Source organism: Tachyglossus aculeatus, chromosome 18 (assembly GCF_015852505.1).
Source record: "Tachyglossus aculeatus isolate mTacAcu1 chromosome 18, mTacAcu1.pri, whole genome shotgun sequence".
Classification (NCBI taxonomy): Eukaryota; Metazoa; Chordata; class Mammalia; order Monotremata; family Tachyglossidae; genus Tachyglossus; species Tachyglossus aculeatus.
The window spans coordinates 3,601,688-3,623,454 of NC_052083.1; the positions used below are offsets into that span (position 1 = coordinate 3,601,688).

Sequence of the window (21,767 nt, forward strand, 5' to 3'; positions counted from 1 at the left end):
TTTCGGGAGAAAGCTTCAACAGTAGAAAGTCCCAAGGATTTGCCAAGGGCAGGTGAAGCAGGAGACCAAGGAGAATACTACTCACCGTAGGGCAGGAATGGAGTGAGGTTAGCTAATGATCCTGAAATTTGGAGAGCATTTATTTAGCCCTGGGCCCCTCCCCAAGTTAGGACCTGAAAATATTTCCATCAGAGAGTTTCTCCTACATCGAGGGCAAATCTCGGTTAATAGCAACCAGGTGAGGAAGTCAAGAGAATAATAATACTAATAATAATGGCATTTTTTAAGCACTTACTATGTGCAAAGCACTGTTCTAAGAGTTGGAAGAACTGGAGAAGAGAAGAACCGGAGAAGAGAAGAGAGAAGAACCAGAACATATGGGATACAGGTCGCTGAAGGCTTGTGCTAAAAGGTAACGTTATATATTTTGGGTTCTGTTTCAGTACTGGATGCCCAAGGTGGCTTTTAGTATATATGAGGATGAGTAAAACCAGAAATAGGTCCTTTGTCCACCAGAACCGGTAGGCTCCGAGTTTAGCTCCAGAACACGTAAGACACGTTATCCATCGTCGGTTTTCCAGAGCTCAGGCTGGTTACTCTTGTCACCCTCAAAGGCTCGGACTGGCCGAACTTTCCAGACAGGTTTGGTGCAGTGACACACCAGGCCCTCTTTCCACTCTCTCGGGAAACAGGTTTTTAACTGAAAAAGAAACTCTGGCATCTTCTGAATAGGCAAAGAGATTATTTTTAGAAATGCAGTTTCACAAATGGTCCTTTAGAACGTGTCTCAGTGAATTTCTCCAGAACAATTATAGCGTTTCCCATAGGCAAAACGGCCGCCCGAGATTGCGTGGTGTAAACCGCGAACGATAATATAAAGGACGTTGTCAGAAGTACTAAGTGCTGTGAGATTTTATTCAACTGGTTGGGGTTCACCCCGCCCCACATACATTTAAGACAAGAATGTAGTTTTGACAAGTTGAGTTCATGTTTACCTCATGGATGGGGAGAGCGTTGCCAGAACATCCCCCAGCCCCGACACCCACACAAAAGAGTCACAGGACAGTTCTGAATTCATCGAAAATGAAGTTAGGCACATGGGCTTCAGCAACCTGAAAACAATTAAAGTACAATTAAACACCCACAACTTAAAGCAAGTCTGAAATACTTTGAGTTCATCTGCGTTTTCTCTGCTCGGGGCTCAACGGAGTTAAGGAATTTGAGCTGTACATTAGAAGAGCAGGATACTCAAAGACAGAGGTGGATTTTGGAAATTAATAATAATAATGATGGCATTTGTTAAGCGCTTACTGTGTGCAAAGCACTGTTCTAAGCGCTGGGGGGATACAAGGTGATCAGGTTGTCATCATCAGTTGAGTGCTTACTGTGTGCAGAGCACTGTACTAAGCGCTTGGGAAGTACAAGTTGGCAACATATAGAGACAGTCCCTACCCAACAGTGAGCTCACAGTCCCACGTGGGGCTCACCGTCGTACTCCCCACTTTACAGATGAGGTAACTGAGGCTCAGAGACGTGGCGGAGCCGGGGTTCGAACCCATGACCTCTGTCTCCACAGCCCGTGCTCTTTCCACTGAGCCACGCTGCTTCTACTTCCGCACTTGGAAAATTCCTGGCCGACTCTGGAGTTATTACATGGCGTTTCGGTTCTAACCCTTTTTGAGGTGCTTTATTCTCCCCCTTTTTCTCATATTCTTCCATCCTAAGATGAACTATTTGGGTTTTTTGGAGAAGAATGTCCTAGACAATTACAGCAAAAAAGTCCCGGGCCTTCTGCTCTACTGGTCTACGTGGACTTTAAAATCATTCGCTGTCCCCAGGGCTGCAATCCTATTACCGCCCTCCCCAACCAGATGATTCCCAATATTCCCTTACCCTCCTTGGCAGTTTCGTGTAGCGGACGTAATCCTCCAGGAACAGAAGGGCCCCCACGACGTCCGCAGGCATCTCTGGGATCTTCTGGCTGCAACAGGCAGTGAAACCAAGTTACTGCTGTGCTGGCGGACCGGGTAGCGTTTTTAAAAGACTGTGAGCCCACTGTTGGGTAGGGACCGACCGTCTCTATATGTTGCCAACTTCCCAAGCGCTTAGTACGGTGCTCTGCACACAGTAAGCGCTCAAATACGATTGATTGATTAATTAAAAGAACCCAAGGATCAGAAGGAGGAGCAGTGGAATCCTTCCTCTCCCCCTCGTCCCCCTCTCCATCCCCCCCATCTTACCTCCTTCCCTTTCCCACAGCGCCTGTATGTATGTTTGTACATATTTATTACTCTATTTTACTTGTACATATCTATTCTATTTATTTTATTTTGTTAGTATGTTTGGTTTTGTTCTCTATCTCCCCCTTTTAGATTGTGAGCCCACTGTTGGATAGGGACTGTCTCTATATGTTGCCAACTTGTACTTCCCAAGCGCTTAGTACAGTGCTCTGCACACAGTAAGCGCTCAATAAATACGATTGATGATGATGATGGAATCATGGCTGTGGAATCGCCATTCCTGGAAAACTATGAGGGGGGAAAAGCACCTGTTCCTTATGATTTAGACAACTGCCTGCCCCGGGGGGAAGGAGTTTGTACCAATGAACTCCTCAGGGCCGTTCCCAGCTCCCAGATTCCTTTTGGGGTTAGGTTTCCCATTATTACTCCTATTATTATTATTATTATTATTATTATTATTATAGAGAAGCAGTGTGGCCTAGCGGAAATAGCCCGAGCTGGGGAGTCAGAAGTCGTGGGTTCTAATCCCGGCTCTGCCACTGGTCAGCTGTGTAACTCTGGGCAAGTCACTTGACTTCTCTGTGCCTCTGTTACCTCATCTGTAAAATGGGGATTAAGACTGCGAGACCCACAGTGGGACAACCTGATCACCTTGTAGCCATCCCAGCACTCAGAACTGTGTTTTGCACATAGTAAGTGCTTAACAAATGCCATCATTATCATTATTACTATTACTCCAGAAATGTCAAACATCTGTGTCCTTGCCCTTCAAGGAAATGGACTTCTTTTTTTAAAAAATGGTATCTGTAAAGCGCTTACTATGTGCCAGGACACCGTACTAAGCGCTGGGGTAGATGCCAGCTAATCGGGTTGAACACAGTCCATGTCCCACATGGAGCTGACAGTTTTAACCCCCATTTTACAGAGGAAGTAACTGAGGCGCAGAGAAGCGACTTGTCCAAGGCCACCCAGTAGACAAGTGGCAGAGCCGGGATTATAATAATAATAATAATGATGGTATTTGTTAAGCACTTACTATATGCCAAGCACCATTCTAAGTGCTGGGATAGATGCAAATGTATCAGGTTGTCCCATGTGGGGCTCACAGTCTTCATCCCCATTTTCCAGATGAGGTTAAGTGAGGCACAGAGAACAATAATACTAATGATGGTATTTGTTACGCACTTACTATATGCCAAGCACCGTTCTAAGCGCTGGGATAGATGCAAGGTGATCAGGTTATCCCACGTGGGGCTCACAGTCTTCATCCCCATTTTCATCATCACCATCATCAATCGTATTTATTGAGCGCTTACTATGTGCAGAGCACTGTGCTAAGCGCTTGGGAAGTACAAATTGGCAACATATAGAGATGGTCCCTACCCAATGGTGGGCTCACAGTCTAAAAGGGGGAGACAGAACAAAAACAAAACCAAACATACTAACAAAATAAAATAAATAGAACAGATATGTACAAGTAAAATAAATAGATTAGTAACCTATAATAATTACCTCATTTTTCAGATGAGGTAAGTGAGGCCCAGAGAAGTGAATAATAATGATGGCATTTGTTAAGCGCTTACTATGTGCAAAGCACTGTTCTAAGTGCTGGGGGCGGGGATACAAGGTGATCAAGTTGTCCCACGGGGGGCTCACAGTCTTAGTCCCCATTTTACAGATGAGGGAACTGAGGCTCAGAGAAGTGAAGTGACTTGCCCAAGGTCACACAGCAGACATGTGGCGGAGCCGGGATTCGAACCCATGACCTCTGACTCCAAAGCCCGGGCTCTTTCCGCTGAGCCACGCTGCTTCTGCTTCTTGTCGGCAAGTGGCGGAGCCGGGATGAGAACCAGGTCCTAACTCTACCCACTAGGCAACCCGGCTCCGCACCCTCCCTTCTGGGGCTTTCCCCGGGGCTACGACCGAGTCCCGAGGGGCCTGCTGTTGCCCCTCTACCTCCCGTTCATTCATTCAATCGTATTTATTGAGCGCTTCCTGTGTGCAGAGCACCGTACTAAGCGCTTGGGAAGTCCAAGTCGGCAACACCTCGAGACGGTCCCTGCCCGACAGTGGGCTCACAGTCTAGAAAGGGGAGACAGACAACATATTAACAAAATAAAATAAATAGAATAAATATGTACAAATCATCATTTATTGAGCACTTACTGTGTGCAAAGCACTGTACTAAGCACTTGGGAAGTACAAGTTGGCAACATATAGAGACGGTCCCTACCCACCAGTGGGCTCAAATAGAGTAATACATACAAACATATATACAGGTGCTGTGGGGAGGGGAAGGAGGTAAGGCGGCGGGGATGGAGAGGAGGAGGAGAGGAAGGAAGGGGCTGAGTGTGGGAAGGCCTCCGGGAGGAGGTGAGCTCTCAGTACTAAGCGCTTGGGAAGTACAAGTTGACAACATATAGAGACGGTCCCTACCCACCAGTGGGCTCAAATAAAATAGAGCAATACATACAAACATATATACAGGTGCTGTGGGGAGGGGAAGGAGAGGAGGAGGAGGAGAGGAAGGAGGGGGCTGAGTGTGGGAAGGCCTCCAGGAGGAGGTGAGCTCTCAGTAGGGCCTTGAAGGGAGGAAGAGAGCGAGCTTGGCGGATGGGCGGAGGGAGGGCATTCCGGGCCAAGCTCCACACCACAAGGCACCCTTGTCGGCCTCCACCCCCTCCGCCAACGGAGACGGCCAAGTGTCCCGGCTGTACCTGGTGCACTGTTCCATGGTGGAGCGGATAAACTGGCCGGTCAGGGCAAGGAACTGCTCCGTGTAGCGCGAGTGGAACTGCTTCAGCAGCGTGAGGAGCCCCAGGACCAGGGGAGGCCAATCGACCGGGTCCGCTGGCTTCCGACAGACCATCCCTGCGGCGGCGGAACGAGACCCGGCGCCCCGGTGAAACCTCGCCCGCCGTTCTGCTCTCCCGCTGCCCGGACCCACTGGTCAGCTGCGACGCCGACTCGGTCGCGCTGCCTTGCTAGGGCGCGTACCCTCCCGGGGGCTTAGTGTGCCGACGCCGCCGACGAGGGCAGGTGGCCACGAGCCGCGGGAACCGGAGGAGCCCACGCTCGCGTTCCTTACGGCATTCCGGACCCACGGCTCTTAGGGGGATTCGTGGAGAATCCTGGCTTTGCCCCCAACCTAAGCTGAGCTGGCGGTACAGTGCTGGGATAGGAGGGAAAAATCAAGGGGTCCTAACCCCCTCCGCCCCGTGAATTTCAGAGCCCCAGAAGGCACCCAGAGTTGTGGGGGGACGAGCCGAGAGCACCGGTCCCTGCCACACGGCCTCTACCAGTTTCCCCAGGAGGGGACGGGAGAAGGGTCAGAAGGCGTGAACCCATTCACGGACCGCAAAATCAGTTCCTGAACCCCTAACCTTCTGGCTAGGCTCACGACAACTGTTCAAAATTGGGGCACCGTATCGGCGTCCAAACCACATCTCCCCTCTATTTGACTCGTCTCGCCTCTTTACTAGGATCGCTGTACCCTGAGGGTGGACCCTGGCCTTGTTTTCTGCTCTCCGGGATCCTTTCCCTAAGACTTCCCACTGACCTTGGAACCCCACCGAGGCCCGGGGACTCCGCACGGATCCCACTCTTTAGAAAACTAAGGGCCCTCAAAGCGCTAACCTGATCCTAATTACACCTTTCAAAGACAAAAATATATACAGTACCCAGGTTTTTGTTGTACTGAAGCTTTGGCAACTGGGCGATGAAAAACAGGAAGTTGACAACGGGGAAATACGGCAGGCGCTTTGTCGTGATATAAATCTGAGGAAGAGAACGGAAGAAGAAGGGGCAATTTCAAAAGACGGACCAACCAAGTCTCCATTTCACTTCACTGTGAGCGTGAGAGAACGACCCGGCAACGGTAAGGCCCGTGACGCCGATTCGTTCACCTCCTCGTTGGGGGAGGGCGGAGGGCAAAGGTCAAGGGTTACAGAGCACAGCTGTATCATTATCGTCCGCGAGTCGGAGGCCACGGGGATTAGCCTTGGGCGGGAAGAGCCGTCAGTACCATCTGCCTGAAATTTAACTTTGTTTAATCGAATCGCCCGGACCAGTGGGCGAACGGGTTCGGGGGGCGGTGGGTAGAGTGAACGTCTGACCTTATTCAACGGGTTATGAATGCCGGCCGCTTCCAGGTAAGCTGTGATTTCGTAGAGCAGCGTGTTATCTTCTTTGGGATAAGGAAGGGAAGGGTCCTGGTAGTGGGCTTCGATATCAGCCAAGATGGCCCTAGACAACAGTGAGTCCGTCAAACCCACGAAGTGTCACGGAGGCGCTGGCCCGTGCCGAAAAACGCGTCGGTTGTTACGAGGTAAGGCAACCTGCAAAGGCGTTCGGACTCTATTTATTTATTTATTTATTTATTTATTTTACTTGTACATTTCTATCCTAATTTTATTTTGTTGGTATGTTTGGTTCTGTTCTCCATCTCCCCCTTTTAGACTGTGAGCCCACTGTTGGGTAGGGACTGTCTCTATGTGATGCCAATTTGTACTCCCCAAGCGCTTAGTACAGTGCTCTGCACATAGTAAGCGCTCAATAAATACGATTGATTGATTGATTGATTTAGGGTCGATGAGGGTCCATCCCCACTACCTTCTCGGTGAGACCGTACCACGTGTGTCTGCTCCGTGCGGGTGAAGGGGTGAGGGGGTGGAAGGCCCCTAGGGCTCTCTGAACCTCGCATTCGCTCATCCCCGGTCTCTGACGAGACCCGGGGGTTTCCAATCAGGGCTGAAAAGACCCCAGGATGGTGGCTTTTTAACCTACCGACTCTTTGAGTCGACTCTGTGCTCTCCCAATTAATGGCAAAAACCCTTGCCCCCTTTCCCTCTCCGTGCTCAAAAGGAAAAGCTGTCACAGTCGGAACCAAATAAATCGGGCCGGACCAGAACTCGAGCGTGAGAGTTGAGAAATCGTCAATCATATTTATTGAGCGCTTACTATGTGCAGAGCACTGTACTAAGCGCTTAGCTTTCTGCTAAAATGCTAGAAATTTCTAGAAATTGCTAATTAAATTTAGCTAATTGCTAAAATTTCTGCTAGAAATGACAACAACAGTTGCTTTGGGCCCCCATCTCCAAGGAAACAACCCACAGATCTCGGGGATCTCCGGCCCTGTTCGGTGGGCATGTGAAATCCGGCCTGCTCTTTCACAGAGGGAAATCTGGGGCCTCTCGGACGGTTCAGGCTTACTGGTTCTTACTTATTGAGATTCTCCAGGGCTGCTGCCAGGTATTTGGAGTCAAACCTGCAGGAATAGTTCAACTCGTTGGCGATCTGCTGCCTCAAAATCTGCATCTGTCCAACCTGCACGTAGGCGAGAGGAAGGCAAAGGTCGGGCGAAAGCAGGATGAGGTCTAAAAGAGCGCAGGGAGTCGAAACGAAGCCGGAACGGTACAGAAGCGATAGGGTGGTATGTTTGGTTCTGTTTTGTTGGTATGTTTGGTCCTGTTCTCTATCTCCCCCTTTTAGACTGTGAGCCCACTGTTGGGTAGGGACTGTCTCTATGTGATGCCAATTTGTACTTCCCAAGCGCTTAGTACAGTGCTCTGCACATAGTAAGCGCTCAATAAATACGATTGATTGATTGATTGATTAAAGAAGCGCTTCGTGACTCAAAAAAGTGCTTGGCAAACTGAAGAGCCTGCTTACGAATTAGGAGAGGGAGGGATGTGAATACAAAATGGAGTTGAATACAAAATTGAAAATGCAAAAGAGTCCAAATGAAAACATATACACACACGTATACAGTAATAATAATAATAATGATGGCATTTGTTAAGCGCTTACTATGTGCAAAGCACTGTTCTAAGCGCTGGGGAGGATACAAGGTGATCAGGTTGTCCCACTTGGGGTTCACAGTCCTAATCCCCATTTTACAGATGAAGGTAACTGCGGCCCAGAGAAGTGAAGTGACTTGCCCAAAGTCACACAGCTGACAATTGCAGGAGCTGGGATTTGAACCCATAACCTCTGACTCCAAAGTAACAATAATAATAATGGCATTTATTAAGCGCTTACTATGTGCACAGCACTGTTCTAAGCTCTGGGGCGGTTACAAGGTGATCAGGTTGCCCCACGGGGGGCTCACAGTCTTCATCCCCATTTTACAGATGAGGCACAGAGAAGTGACTTGGCCAAAGTCACCCAGCTGACAATTGGCGGAATTGGGATTTGAACCCCTGACTCCAAAGCCCGGGCTCTTTCCACTGAGCCAAGCTGCTTCAATAAGTGTTATGGATTAGAACACAACACACAACCCAGCGCTTAGAACAGTGCTTTGCACATAGTAAGCGCTTAATAAATGCCATCAAAAAAAAAAAAAAAGTCAGGCCCTTAGGCCACCCCAGACAAAGGGCAGGCAGAAACCACTTAACAACTTTAGAATATCAGTCAGGCTGTGGCAGCTCCTTCCTGTGGACTTTCTGGTGGTAATAATGGCATTTATTGAGTGCCTCCTCCATGTGATTTATTTATTACTCTGTTTATTTATTTATTTATTTATTTTACTTGTACATTTCTATCCTATTTATTTTATTTTGTTGGTATGTTTGGTTCTGTTCTCTGTCTCCCCCTTTTAGACTGTGAGCCCACTGTTGGGTAGGGACTGTCTCTATGTGTTGCCAATTTGTACTTCCCAAGCGCTTAGTACAGTGCTCTGCACATAGTAAGCGCTCAATAAATACGATTGATTGATTGATTGATTGATTGGGATGCCATGCTGAGCGTTTGGGAAGTACAGCAGAAGCCCAAACACCCTCCCTGCCCTTTGGGAGCTTCCACTCTAATGACTTTATGCCTGGAGGGGTGAGGTATCAGAGGACTGCTTCCTCCAGTTTCAGTTTTACGGCCTTCTTTTCCTGGGGCGATTGGGAACTTCCGAATTTCGGCCCGTCGTCTTGGTCGACTGGAACGGTTGCCTGTATCTGCCTCCCTTTTAGACTGGGAGCCCCAGAAGATAACCGATGTTCATGTAATTGTTTAGGACTTAATATCCTGCACACTGTAAGGCTTAATCCACATCTGTAGTAATAATCACCACCACCGGCTTTTATTTTATTTTTTTTTAAATTGTACCGAAAATTCTTTTTAAAAAAAGGCCTACCTTCATGATAGCCTCAAGGTACGCTCCCCAGATCTTCTGAGTTTTGGTAATGGCCGAGGAGTAAATTTTGCTCGAATTTGCTGAGAGGCGGAATGACAAAGACGTGAGCACGTTTCGGGCGGGGCGGGGAGACGCGGGCATTTCTCCGGCTCGAACGCAGCGACGACGACGTACTCACCTACAATGCCCTTCAGCGGACTGACTGCATTCATGAGGGCTTTTAGGGTGTCCTGCACGGTTCTGTCCCTCAGGACAGTTTTCTGAAACATGCTGAGGAAATTCTGAGAAAGATAAGTCAGGATTAAAAAAAACAAACGGAAATTTAGAAAGGCCTTTCTCTTCTTACGGAAGCGAGATCCTTTCCCCCCGCCTCGGCCAGAAGCTGACGAATCCAAACCCGGAGAGCTTTTGGGATCCGAAGTACGGGGCCATCCGGTCTCTTCCAGTGCCAGTTTTATTCCCGAGACTCTCCCGATACCTACTTGCGTTCGGGTATGTCTGCGCCGGGATTGGCGGGAACCACATGGAGAACTTGGTAGTTTCGACCGCACAGCGAGGTTTCCGCGTGTCGAAAGGGAACGGAGGAGGCGGGGGAACCGGGCCTCACCTGCAACTCTTTGACAATCATGAAACACAGCAGCCTGTCCAGCCCATTCAGGCCGAAGGTGCCTAAGGTGGTTTGGATTTCCGAGAAGAGGCGGCTACTGGAGACCTCCTGGTGCATCTTCAGGTCGTACCACGTGTTCAGCTGGTCAATGTAACACGTTGATCTAATGGGGAAATAAATCCACACGACGGCAAGCCGGCTCTGAGAGGGCCCGGGAACCTCGGCCAATTCATCAATCGATCGTGTTTATTGAGCGCTTGCCGTGGGCACAGCACTGTACTAAGCGCTTGGGCGAGTAGGGTATGACGGACGCGGTGGAAAGAGCCCGGGCTTTGGAGTCGGGGTCACGGGTTTGAATCCCAGATCCGCCAATTTTTTTTTTTTAATGGCATTTATTCAATCAATCAATCATATTTATTGAGCGCTTACTATGTGCAGAGCACTGTACTAAGCGCTTGGGAAGTACAAATTGGCAACATATACAGACAGTCCCTACCCAACATTGGGCTCACAGTCTAAAAGCTCACAGTCTAAAAGTGCTTACTATGTGCAGAGCACTGTTCTAAGCGCTGGGGAATTTACAGGGTGATCAGGATGTCCCATGTGGGGCTCACAGTCTTAACCCCCATTTTACAGATGAGGTAACTGAGGCCCAGAGAAGTGAAGTGACTTGCCCAAAGTCACCCAGCCGACGCGTGGCGGAGCCGGGATTTGAACCCATGACCTCTGACTCCAAAGCCCGGGCTCTTTCCACTGAACCACGCTACTTCTCTTCAATTGTCAGGTGGGTGACTTTGGGCAAGTCGCTTCACTTCTCTGTGCCTCAGTTCCCTCAGCTGTAAAATGGGGATTAAGATTGTGAGCCCCCCCGTGGGACAACCTGATCTCCTTGTAACCTCCCCAGCGCTTAGAACAGTGCTTTGCACATAGTAAGTGCTTAATAAATGCCATTATTATTATTATTACTACAAGTTTACAGACTGGAGGGGCGACCTCAGAATGGAAGAATCGAAAGGAGCTCCCCTCCTCTCCTCCCTGCCCCAAGTCAGGGGGAAGAGGGAAGAATCAGCGCTCTCATCCCTAGAAACGCTCCGTCTCCCGACGAAAGCGGAAACGGGCTGAGGCGTGTACGGACACTTTTACCAGGGAAGAACCTGGAACGTGGCCCTCACGCACGTCTGAGTTGGCCAAAGGTTGCCTCAGCTGCAGGCCGAGAGAGAGGAGGAACTGGAGACGGTTCCTTCTGGATTCAGTTTCTGGACCCTTTCATTCATTCATTCATTCATTCAATCGTATTTATTGAGCGCTTCCTAGGTGCAGAGCGCTGTACTAAGCGCTTGGGAAGTCCAAGTTGGCAACATCTAGAGACGGTCCCTGCCCGACAGCGGGCTCACAGTCTAGAAGGAGGAGACAGACAACAAAACATACCAACAAAATAGAATAGGATATGTACAAGATAAATAAATTGAGTAATATGTACAAACATATATACATATACGCATCTCCCTACAGAGCATAATAATAATAATGATGGCATTTATAAAGTGCTTACTATGTGCAAAAGCACTGTTCTAAGCGCTGAGTATAAGCCCTCATGGACAGGGAATCTGTCACTTTCTGGTTTTATATTTCCTAACCACTTTAAACAGTGCATAGTAGTTCGTGGGTGCCCGCTAAATTACCCCAGTTATATCTCCACCTGTAATGACAGTTTTACCTCTGAGTTTTGACTCTTAGCACATATTCCAATCAATAAATATGATTGATGATGATGATGATGATTCCAATTAAAGGAGATTTCTGATGACATATTGGCTATTACTAAGAAAAATAATGAGCAGAGTCTGGCCTTATCATCAAGCTCATTTCCCAAGAAGTGGCATTATGGTCAGAATTAAACCACCTTGTTAATTTCTGGCAACATTTTACGGCAGAGACCCTTCTCTGCGGCCTCCACGCGAGTCACGAGGGGCCGAGGCCCGAGCTGAATGTGTCCGACCTGATGATTGTGAATCACCTACCTAGTGCTTAGCACATAGTCAGCCGTTAACAAATACCACACATTATTATTATTAATATTATTATTATTATCATTACTGAACATCCCCTCCATGGTCAGGAAGATGCAGAACTGCTGGGGGTGAACCAGGCGATGAGGGTGGAATATTTCCTATTAACCCACGTGCCTGCGGCGCCTCAACAATCACAACGAACACGATCGTATCTTTGCAGCCTGGCTCGGTGGAACGAGCCCGGGCTTTGGAGCCGGAGGTCATGGGTTCAAATCCCGGCTCCGCCAATCGTCAGCTGTGTGACTTTGGGCAAGTCACTTCACTTCTCTGGGCCTCCGTTCCCTCATCTGTAAAATGGGGATTAAGCCTGTGAACTCTACGTGGGACAACCTGATCACCTTGTATCCCCCCAGTACTTAGCACATAGTAAGCGCTTAACAAATACCATCATTTATTATTATTATTTGTTTTCTGTTTGCAGGTAAGCGTTAAGGGTTTCAACACCACTGGATTCCGGCCATTCTAACTACTCCAACAGCTCCGTAGAAATCCGTCCGATTCCAAATCTTTCCTGCCTCTCTCTACTATAATACATGCTCCTGGAGGGCAGGGATTCCCTACCCTCCATGGCGCCCATTTGGGTAGATGTTGTTGGTTCACGCAGGTAATGAATATCGCAATCAGATCCTCACAGAGGCTGAAATACAGAGATGTCTGAAGCTCCCAGGGATTTCAAGCAAAATACTTCATCTGAAATCTCTTTTCAGCAGCCAGATATTTCTTAACATCAACTGCCCATCATCTCCTCCAGTTTTCCATCTGGCGGCTCCGCCATCATCACCTTGTTGGGTGATCGGCAACCACCGGCCTTCTGGGATGGACCGCTGACCTCCTTTAGTCGATCGGTTAATGGTACTTACCGGGCGCTTACTGTGTACTGAGCACTCCGGTAAGCGCCTGGGAGAGGAGGATATGATGGAATTGGCTGACGCGTTCCCTGCCCGTAACAAGGAAACGAGACTCCGCCGGCTCGGGTGCTCTTACTTAGGGTCGGTGATCCGCAGGATCTCTCGGCACAGGCGCCCGATGAAGGTGACCGACTCATCCACGGGAGTGAACTTGGGAATGGGAATGTGGGTGGACTGGTACATACTCTGCCAGTCTTGAATCTAAGAAACGAAAGACCGTACCGTGGATGAAGCAGTTTGGCTTTCTGAACATATCCCGTTACGAGGAAAGCCATGGGAAGAGCAGCGCTCCGCTCGGACAGCGACCTAAACGGATGCTCTTTTCCAATGGCAGCTTCAAGGAGAGGAGGAGGGTCTGGGTGGGTGACATCCCGGTAAACCCCAAGATAAAATTCCATCCCTGCCCTTCCCTCTCTGAACTATGATTAGCTTCAATGGTGACGGAGGGAAAATCAACCCTCGGGTTCGACCGGGGTAGGATTCCCGTTCTACCTCCCTCTCAGGCGGGAAGCCCCATGCGGGATGGGGAAGGTGTTTGAGAGAAGCGGAGTGGCTCAACGGAAAGAGCCCGGGCTTGGGAGTCCGAGGTCATGGGTTCAAATCCCAGCTCCGCCAATTGCCAGCTGGGTGACTTTGGGCAAGTCCCTTCACTCCTCTGTGCCTCAGTTACCTCATCTGTAACATGGGGATGAAGACTGTGAGCCCCACGTGGGACAGCCTGATAATAACAATAACAACGATGGCATCTGTTAGGCGCTTACTATATGCAAAGCATAGTCTTCAATGCTTTCAAGGTGATCAGGTTGTCCCACGTGGGGCCCGCAGTCTTAATCCCCGTTTTACAGATGAGGGAACTGAGGCTCAGAGAAGTTAAGTGATTTGCCCAAAGTCACACGGCAGACATGTGGCGAAGCCGGAATTAGAACCCACGACCTCGGACTCCCAAGCCCAGGTTCTTGCCACCGAGGCACGCTGATCACCTTGGATCCTCCCTGGCGCTTAGAACAGTGCTTTGCACATAGTAAGCACTTAACAAATGCCATTATTCCCAAGCGCTTAGTACAGTGCTCTGCACACAGTAAGCGCTCAATAAATACGACTGAATGAATGAATGAATGAATTATTATTATTATTACCTGATGATCTTGTACCTACTCTGGCATTTAGCTCAGTGCTGCTTGGCATGGAGTAAGCGCTTTTAAGGTTGGATATGTCCCAGATTATTATCCCCAGTTTACAGATGAGGAAACCGAGGCCCACGCGGGTTAAGTGGTTTTTCCCAGGTTGAGCAGCAGGCCACTGGCAAGAGGCTAGCTTAGACCCCACATCTCTTGACCCGAGCTCTTTCCGACACCCTTCCTCCCTCAACCTCCCTATCTCTCTGGTGGTGATGCTGCACGGGCGTTTTCAATGACTGAACCCGCTACCGGCCTAGAACCTGAGTTGTATAAACGACATTTTCAGGGCCACAACAAACTTCACGGGTAAACAACCCTCTTCAAGAGCCCGATCAGCTTCTATGACTATTACGGCATTTATTAAGCGCTTGCTATGCACTGGGGAGGTTACAAGGTGATCAGGTTGTCCCACGGGGGGGGCTCCCGTTTTCCAGATGAGGTAACTGAGGCCCAGAGAAGTGACGCGACCGGCCCAAAGTCACCCGACAGCTGTCTCCGGCCCGGGCCGCCCGACCTCGAACCGCCGCCGTCCCCCAAGCGGACCCGGGGGATTTCCCGGCGACCGGCCGCGTACCTTGGTTCGGAGGAAATTATTGCACTCCTGCTCCACGTTGTAGTTGATAATGCGAGATACTTCTTCCTGCCAAATCTTCAGCCCGTAAATGCTGACGTAATCTTGGATGTACTCAAAAGAGCGATGGAACCCATCCATGGTGGCTCCCATGTCTCTCAGCTTGGGCATCAGTTCGCTCGGCTAAACCGAAGGGGAGAAACCAAGTCGATCGCGCAGGAAAAGGCCGTAGCTCTTTCTACGCGTTCACGGTCAACCAGGCCAAACGCGTCGAGAGGTGACGGAAATCACTTACCCCGTGCGGAAACGGAAAGCTTTTTTTGACGAGAAGCAGCTCAGGGGAAAGAGCACGGCTCTACCAGTCAGAGGACCTGGGTTCTAATCCTGCCTCTGCCACTTGCCTTCTGTGCGACCTTGGACAAGTCCTTTAACTGCTCTGGGCCTCAGTTATCCAACTGTGTGAAATGGGAATTGAACGCCTGCTCTCTCTTATTGAGGCTGTGAGCTCCAACTGGGACCCGACTAATCAATCAATCAATCATATTTATTATTTTATTTTATTATTTTTAGACTGTGAGCCCACTGGTGGGTAGGGACTGTCTCTATATGTTGCCAATTTGTACTTCCCAAGCGCTTAGTACAGTGCTCTGCACATAGTAAGCGCTCAATAAATATGATTGATGATTTATTGAGCGCTTACTGTGTGCAGAGCACTGTACTAAGCGCTTGGGAAGTACAAGCTGACAACATATAGAGACAGTCCCTACCCAACACTGGGCTCACAGTCTAGAAGGGGGAGAGAGAACAAAACCAACCCTACTAACAAAATAAAATAAATAGAATAGATAGGTACAAGTAAAATAAAGAAATAGAGTAATAAATACGTACAAACATATATACATATATACTCTATGTTTCTGCCCAGCCCTGAGTTCAGTAGTGCTTGGCACATAGTAAGTGCTTAACGAATACCACAGTTATCGGTATTATGATTATTCATTCAATCGTATTTCTTGAGCGCTTACTGGGTGCAGAGCACTGTACTGAGCGCCTGGGAAGTCCAAGTTGGCAACATCTAGAGACGGTCCCTACCCAACAGTGGGCTCACAGTCTAGACCAGGACAAAACAAGACACAGTAACAAAATAAAATAAGTAGAATAAATATGTCCAAGTAAAAACCATTTTCCAGATGAGGTACTGAGGCCCACAGAAGTCATTAAGATAATACAGAAAATACCTACTTACTGATTGCCCGGGTGCGTGAATTTATACGGGGCAAGCCCAAGAGAACGATGGTTTCACTAATTTTATCGTCTTTGACATCAGAGAACTTCTGTGGGAGATGGTGGGCTAGTGGCACTTTGGGTGGGCTGGTGATTTTGTGGAACTTTCCCAACAGTGGGAGACCCCAAATCATCTGAAAAGCGGGTCGTCCCAAACGCTCCAGATTAACCGTGAAACGTCAGGTTTCCCACTTATCACCTTCGGGAGCGTCTCCGTCGAGACCGCTTGTCGTGGAAAGGGAATGGGCCTGTTTATCGTTATATTGCACTCTCCCAAGCACTTAAAACGGCGCTCTGTACATAGTAAGTGCTCGATAAATACAACCGACTCTATCCCGAGAGGGTGGGTAGCAGCTTTTCCGCTCAGGCTCAGTGGGGATAACTCTTTGCTGAACTCTCCACAGTCCTAGAGGGCAGGAGGGCTTTCAGATGCAGGAGGGGCCCTGGAAATCCTTAACTTGCAGCCCAGCAGATGAGGAGGTGGGACCGCTTCCCAAAAATTGCATCCTAAAACGTGGAACTGGAACTATCTAAACCGAAACAGAATCAAGAAATCGATCAATCGTATTGATTGAGCGCTTACTGTGTGCAGAGAGCACTGTACTAAGCGCTCGGGCAGTCCAAGTCGGCAACACATAGAGTCCCTACCCAACAGCGGGCTCACAGTCTAGAAGGGGGAGACGGAGAACCAAACCAGACATACTAACAAAAGAAAATAAATAGAAAGAAACAACCCAAGGATTTGTCAGCAGAGGAAGAGGTGGTACCTTCCCAATCAGTTAGGGTATTTAGCAAACGCAGAGCACTGTACTGAATGCGTGGGAGGGCACCACAATAATAATTATGATAGCAATGACAAGAATAATAATGTCGGTTAAGCGCTTTCTAAGTGTCAAGCACTGTCCTGAGTGTTGAGGGAGTTGCAAAAGAATTACGTTGGACCCAATCCCTGTTCCATACGAGGCTCACAGTCTAAGAGGGAGGGAGAACAGTTTTTGAATCTTCATAATAATGCTAATGATAGTATTTGTTAAGCGCTTACTATGTGCCAAGCGCCGTTCCGAGAGCTGGGGTAGATACAAGGTGATCAGGTTGCCCCACGTGAGGCTCACAGTCTTCATCCCCGTTTAGCAGACGAAGTAACTGAGGCCCAGAAGGTGAAGCGACTTGCCCAAAGTCACACAGCTGATAAGTGGCGGAGCCGGGATTAGAACCCATGACCTCTGACTCCCAAGCCTGTGCTCTTTCCACTGAGCCACGCTGCTTCTCTGACTCTTTGACGTTTTTCATTTTACAGGTGAGGCAACTGAGGCACAAACTTAAGAGACCCGCCTGAGGTCACCCAGTAGATGAGCGGCAGAGCTGGGATTAGAACCCGTCTCACAGGCCCGGGTTCTTCCCACTAGGCCACACGGCTGCTCAAAATAATAATAATAATAATAATAATAATAATGACGGCATTTATTAAGCACTTACTGTTCTAAGCGCTGGGGAGGTTACAAGATGATTAGGTTGTCCCATGGGGGGCTCACAGTCTTAATCCCCATTTTCCAGATGAGGTAACTGAGGCCCAGAGAATAATAATAATAATAATAATGAGGGCATTTATTAAACGCTTATTATGTGCAAGCACTGTTCTAAGTGCTGGGGAGGTTACAAGGTGATCAGATTGTCCCATGGGGGGCTCACAGTCTTAATCCAACTTGTACTTCCCAAGCGCTTAGTCCAGTGCTCTGCACACAGAAAGCGCTCAATAAGTACGATTGAATGAGTGAATGAATGAATCCCCGTTTTCCAGATGAGGTCACTGAGGCCCAGAGAAATGAAGTGCCTTGCCCCAAGTCTCCCAGCTGACAATCGGCGGAGCCGGGATTTGAACCCACGACCTCGGACTTCCAAGCCTGTGCTCTTCCCACTGAGCCACGCTGCTTTTCTGACTCTTTGACGTTTTTCATTTTACAGGTGAGGCAACTGAAGCACAAACTTAAGAGACCCGCCTGAGGTCACCCAGTAGATGAGCGGCAGAGCTGGGATTAGAACCCGTCTCACAGGCCCAGGTTCTTCCCACTAGGCCATACAGCTGCTCAAAATAATAATAATAATAATAATGATGGCATTTATTAAACGCTTACTGTTCAAAGCGCTGGGGAGGTTACAAGGTGATTAGGTTGTCCCACGGGGGGCTCACAGTCTTAATCCCCATTTTCCAGATGAGGTAACTGAGGCCCAGAGAATAATAATAATAATAATAATAATAATGATGGCATTTATTAAGCGCTTACTATGGGCAGGCACTGTTCTAAGCGCTGGGGAGGTTACAAGGTGATCAGATTGTCCCATGGGAGGCTCACAGTCTTAATCCAACTTGTACTTCCCAAGCGCTTAGTCCAGTGCTCTGCACACAGAAAGCGCTCAATAAGTACGATTGAATGAGTGAATGAATGAATCCCCTTTTTCCAGATGAGGTCACTGAGGCCCAGAGAAGTGAAGTGACTTGCCCAAAGTCACCCAGCTGACAATCGGCAGAGCCGGGATTTGAACCCACGACCTCTGACTCCCAAGCCTGTGCTCTTTCCACTGAGCCACGCTGCTTCTCTGACTCTTTGACGTTTTTCATTTTACAGGTGAGGCAACTGAGGCACAAACTTAAGAGACCCGCCTGAGGTCACCCAGTAGATGAGCGGCAGAGCTGGGATTAGAACCCGTCTCACAGGCCCGGGTTCTTCCCACTAGGCCACACGGCTGCTCAAAATAATAATAATAATAATAATAATAATAATAATAATAATAATAATGACGGCATTTATTAAGCACTTACTGTTCTAAGCGCTGGGGAGGTTACAAGATGATTAGGTTGTCCCATGGGGGGCTCACAGTCTTAATCCCCATTTTCCAGATGAGGTAACTGAGGCCCAGAGAATAATAATAATAATAATAATGAGGGCATTTATTAAACGCTTATTATGTGCAAGCACTGTTCTAAGCGCTGGGGAGGTTACAAGGTGATCAGATTGTCCCATGGGGGGCTCACAGTCTTAATCCAACTTGTACTTCCCAAGCACTTAGTCCAGTGCTCTGCACACAGAAAGCGCTCAATAAGTACGACTGAATGAGTGAATGAATGAATCCCCGTTTTCCAGATGAGGTCACTGAGGCCCAGAGAAGTGAAGTGCCTTGCCCCAAGTCACCCAGCTGACAATCGGCGGTGCCGGGATTTGAACCCACGACCTCTGACTCCCAAGCCTGTGCTCTTTCCAGTGAGCCACGCTGCTTCTCTGACTCTTTGACGTTTTTCATTTTACAGGTGAGGCAACTGAGGCACAAACTTAAGAGACCCGCCTGAGGTCACCCAGTAGATGAGCGGCAGAGCTGGGATTAGAATGCGTCTCACAGGCCCGGGTTCTTTCCACTAGGCCACACGGCTGCTCAGAATAATAAAAATAATAATAATAATGACGGCATTTATTAAGCGCTTACTGTTCTAAGCGCTGGGGAGGTTACGAGGTGATTAGGTTGTCCCATGGGAGGCTCACAGTCTTAATCCCCATTTTCCAGATGAGGTAACTGAGGCCCAGAGAATAATAATAATAATGAGGGCATTTATTAAGCGCTTATTATGTGCAGGCACTGTTCTAAGCGCTGGGGAGGTTACAAGGTGATCAGATTGTCCCATGGGGGGCTCACAGTCTTAATCCAACTTGTACTTCCCAAGCGCTTAGTCCAGTGCACACAGTAAGCGCTCAATAAATACGACTGAATGACTGAATGAATCCCCGTTTTCCAGATGAGGTCACTGAGGCCCAGAGAAGTGAAGTGCCTTGCCCCAAGTCACCCAGCTGACAATCGGCGGAGCCGGGATTCGAACCCACGACCTCGGACTCCCAAGCCCGGGCTCTTTCCACTGAGCCGCGCTGCTCCTCCTCAAAAGTCAGGGTCACGGCGGCTGCCCTCAGGGAGTTTACCATCACGAAGACACAGGAGGCCGTAAGCCCTTGAGGGCAGGGGCTGGAGCTTTGGCTCCTGCTGTCCTCCCCACAGCACGGCAGGCGCTCCGTAAACCCCGCGGACGGCCCGCCGGGTGGATTTTCCCCGACGGCTCGCTGCTCGGTACCTTGGCACGGGGATTAAAGATGAGCCCTCGGTGGAGGGCCAGGGCCACCCGTTTAACCAGCTCCTTCCTGATGCCATCCTCCAGCAGCTGCTTTGGGTCCACCTGGGCCCGAGGGACAAGAGGGACATTCAGACATCAAGAAACCAAAGCCCGCGTTTCTTTTTCGGTAAGGCTGCGGGCAGAAAACATGACCCGACCAACCAAGAGCGGGGGGCTATGGGCAGGAAACACGACCGGACCGACCTAGAGCGAGGGGGCTCCCAATTTGTCCGAGGAGACCGAAAACGACAGATTGTTACGCGCGACTTCGCTCGGAAATGTCGGCAAGGGCTGCTGATGGCGACGGAAAGGAGGCAGCAGAATCACCTCTGGAAAGGAAGGGCCCGGCTCTTATTACCAACTCCATCGGATGGTAATAAATCACAATAATAATAAGGGTCTTTGTTAAGCACTTACTATGTGCTAAGCGCTGGGGTAGATACAAGGTAATGGAGCTGGTAATAAATAACAATAATAATAAGGGTCTTTGTTAAGCACTTACTATGTGCTAAGCGCTGGGGTAGATACAAGGTAATGGAGCTGGTAATAAATAACAATAATAATAAGGGTCTTTGTTAAGCACTTACTATGTGCTAAGCGCTGGGGTAGATACAAGGTAATGGAGCTGGTAATAAATAACAATAATAATAAGGGTCTTTGTTAAGCACTTACTATGTGCTAAGCGCTGGGGTAGATACAAGGTAATGGAGCTGGTAATAACAACAATAATAAGGGTATTTGTTAAGCACTTACTATGTGCTAAGCACTGGGGTAGATACAAGGTAATGGAGCTGGTAATACGTAACAATAATAATAAGGGTCTTTGTTAAGCACTTACTATGTGCTAAGCGCTGGGGTAGATACAAGAATGGAGCTGGTAATAAATAACAATAATAATAAGGGTCTTTGTTAAGCACTTACTATGTGCTAAGCGCTGGGGTAGATACAAGGTAATGGAGCTGGTAATAACAACAATAATAAGGGCATTTGTTAAGCACTTACTATGTGCTAAGCGCTGGGGTAGATACAAGGTAATGGAGGTGGTAATAAATAACAACAATAACAAGGGTATTTGTTAAGCACTTACTATGTGCTAAGCACTGGGGTAGATACAAGGTAATGGAGTTGGTAATAAATAATAATAGTAAGGGTATTTGTTAAGCACTTACTATGTGCTAAGCGCTGGGGTAGATACAAGGTAATGGAGCTGGTAATAACAACAATAATAAGGGTATTTGTTAAGCACTTACTATGTGCTAAGCGCTGGGGTAGATACAAGGTAATGGAGGTGGTAATAAATAACAACAATAACAAGGGTATTTGTTAAGCACTTACTATGTGCTAAGCGCTGGGGTAGATACAAGGTAATGGAGTTGGTAATAAATAATAATAGTAAGGGTATTTGTTAAGCACTTACTATGTGCTAAGCGCTGGGGTAGATACAAGGTAATGGAGCTGGTAATAAATAACAATAATAATAAGGGCATTTGTTAAGCACTTACTATGTGCTAAGCGCTGGGGTAGATACAAGGTAATGGAGCTGGTAATAAATCACAATAATAACAAGGGTATTTGTTAAGCGCTTACTATGTGCTAAGCGCTGGGGTAGAGACAAGGTAATGGAGCTGCTAATA

At 48.4% G+C, this 21,767-nt stretch overlaps 1 protein-coding gene across 1 annotated transcript in view; it reads right to left on the reverse strand.

Moving 5' to 3' along the window:
- Positions 1–889: 889 nt before the first annotated feature.
- WASHC5 (WASH complex subunit 5) overlaps positions 890–21,767 on the reverse strand; it is a 64,242-nt gene continuing 43,364 nt past the window's right edge. Inside the window, exons 18-29 of the mRNA XM_038760349.1 lie at positions 20,095–20,196; positions 14,703–14,882; positions 13,027–13,151; positions 9,971–10,133; positions 9,542–9,644; positions 9,364–9,443; positions 7,462–7,565; positions 6,356–6,485; positions 5,921–6,017; positions 4,958–5,111; positions 1,894–1,981; positions 890–1,112 (exon numbers count right to left, since the gene is read on the reverse strand). Coding sequence (XP_038616277.1) covers positions 1,056–1,112; positions 1,894–1,981; positions 4,958–5,111; positions 5,921–6,017; positions 6,356–6,485; positions 7,462–7,565; positions 9,364–9,443; positions 9,542–9,644; positions 9,971–10,133; positions 13,027–13,151; positions 14,703–14,882; positions 20,095–20,196 — 1,383 coding nt within the window. The 3' untranslated portion in view covers positions 890–1,055. The remainder of the gene's footprint in view (positions 1,113–1,893; positions 1,982–4,957; positions 5,112–5,920; positions 6,018–6,355; positions 6,486–7,461; positions 7,566–9,363; positions 9,444–9,541; positions 9,645–9,970; positions 10,134–13,026; positions 13,152–14,702; positions 14,883–20,094; positions 20,197–21,767) is intronic.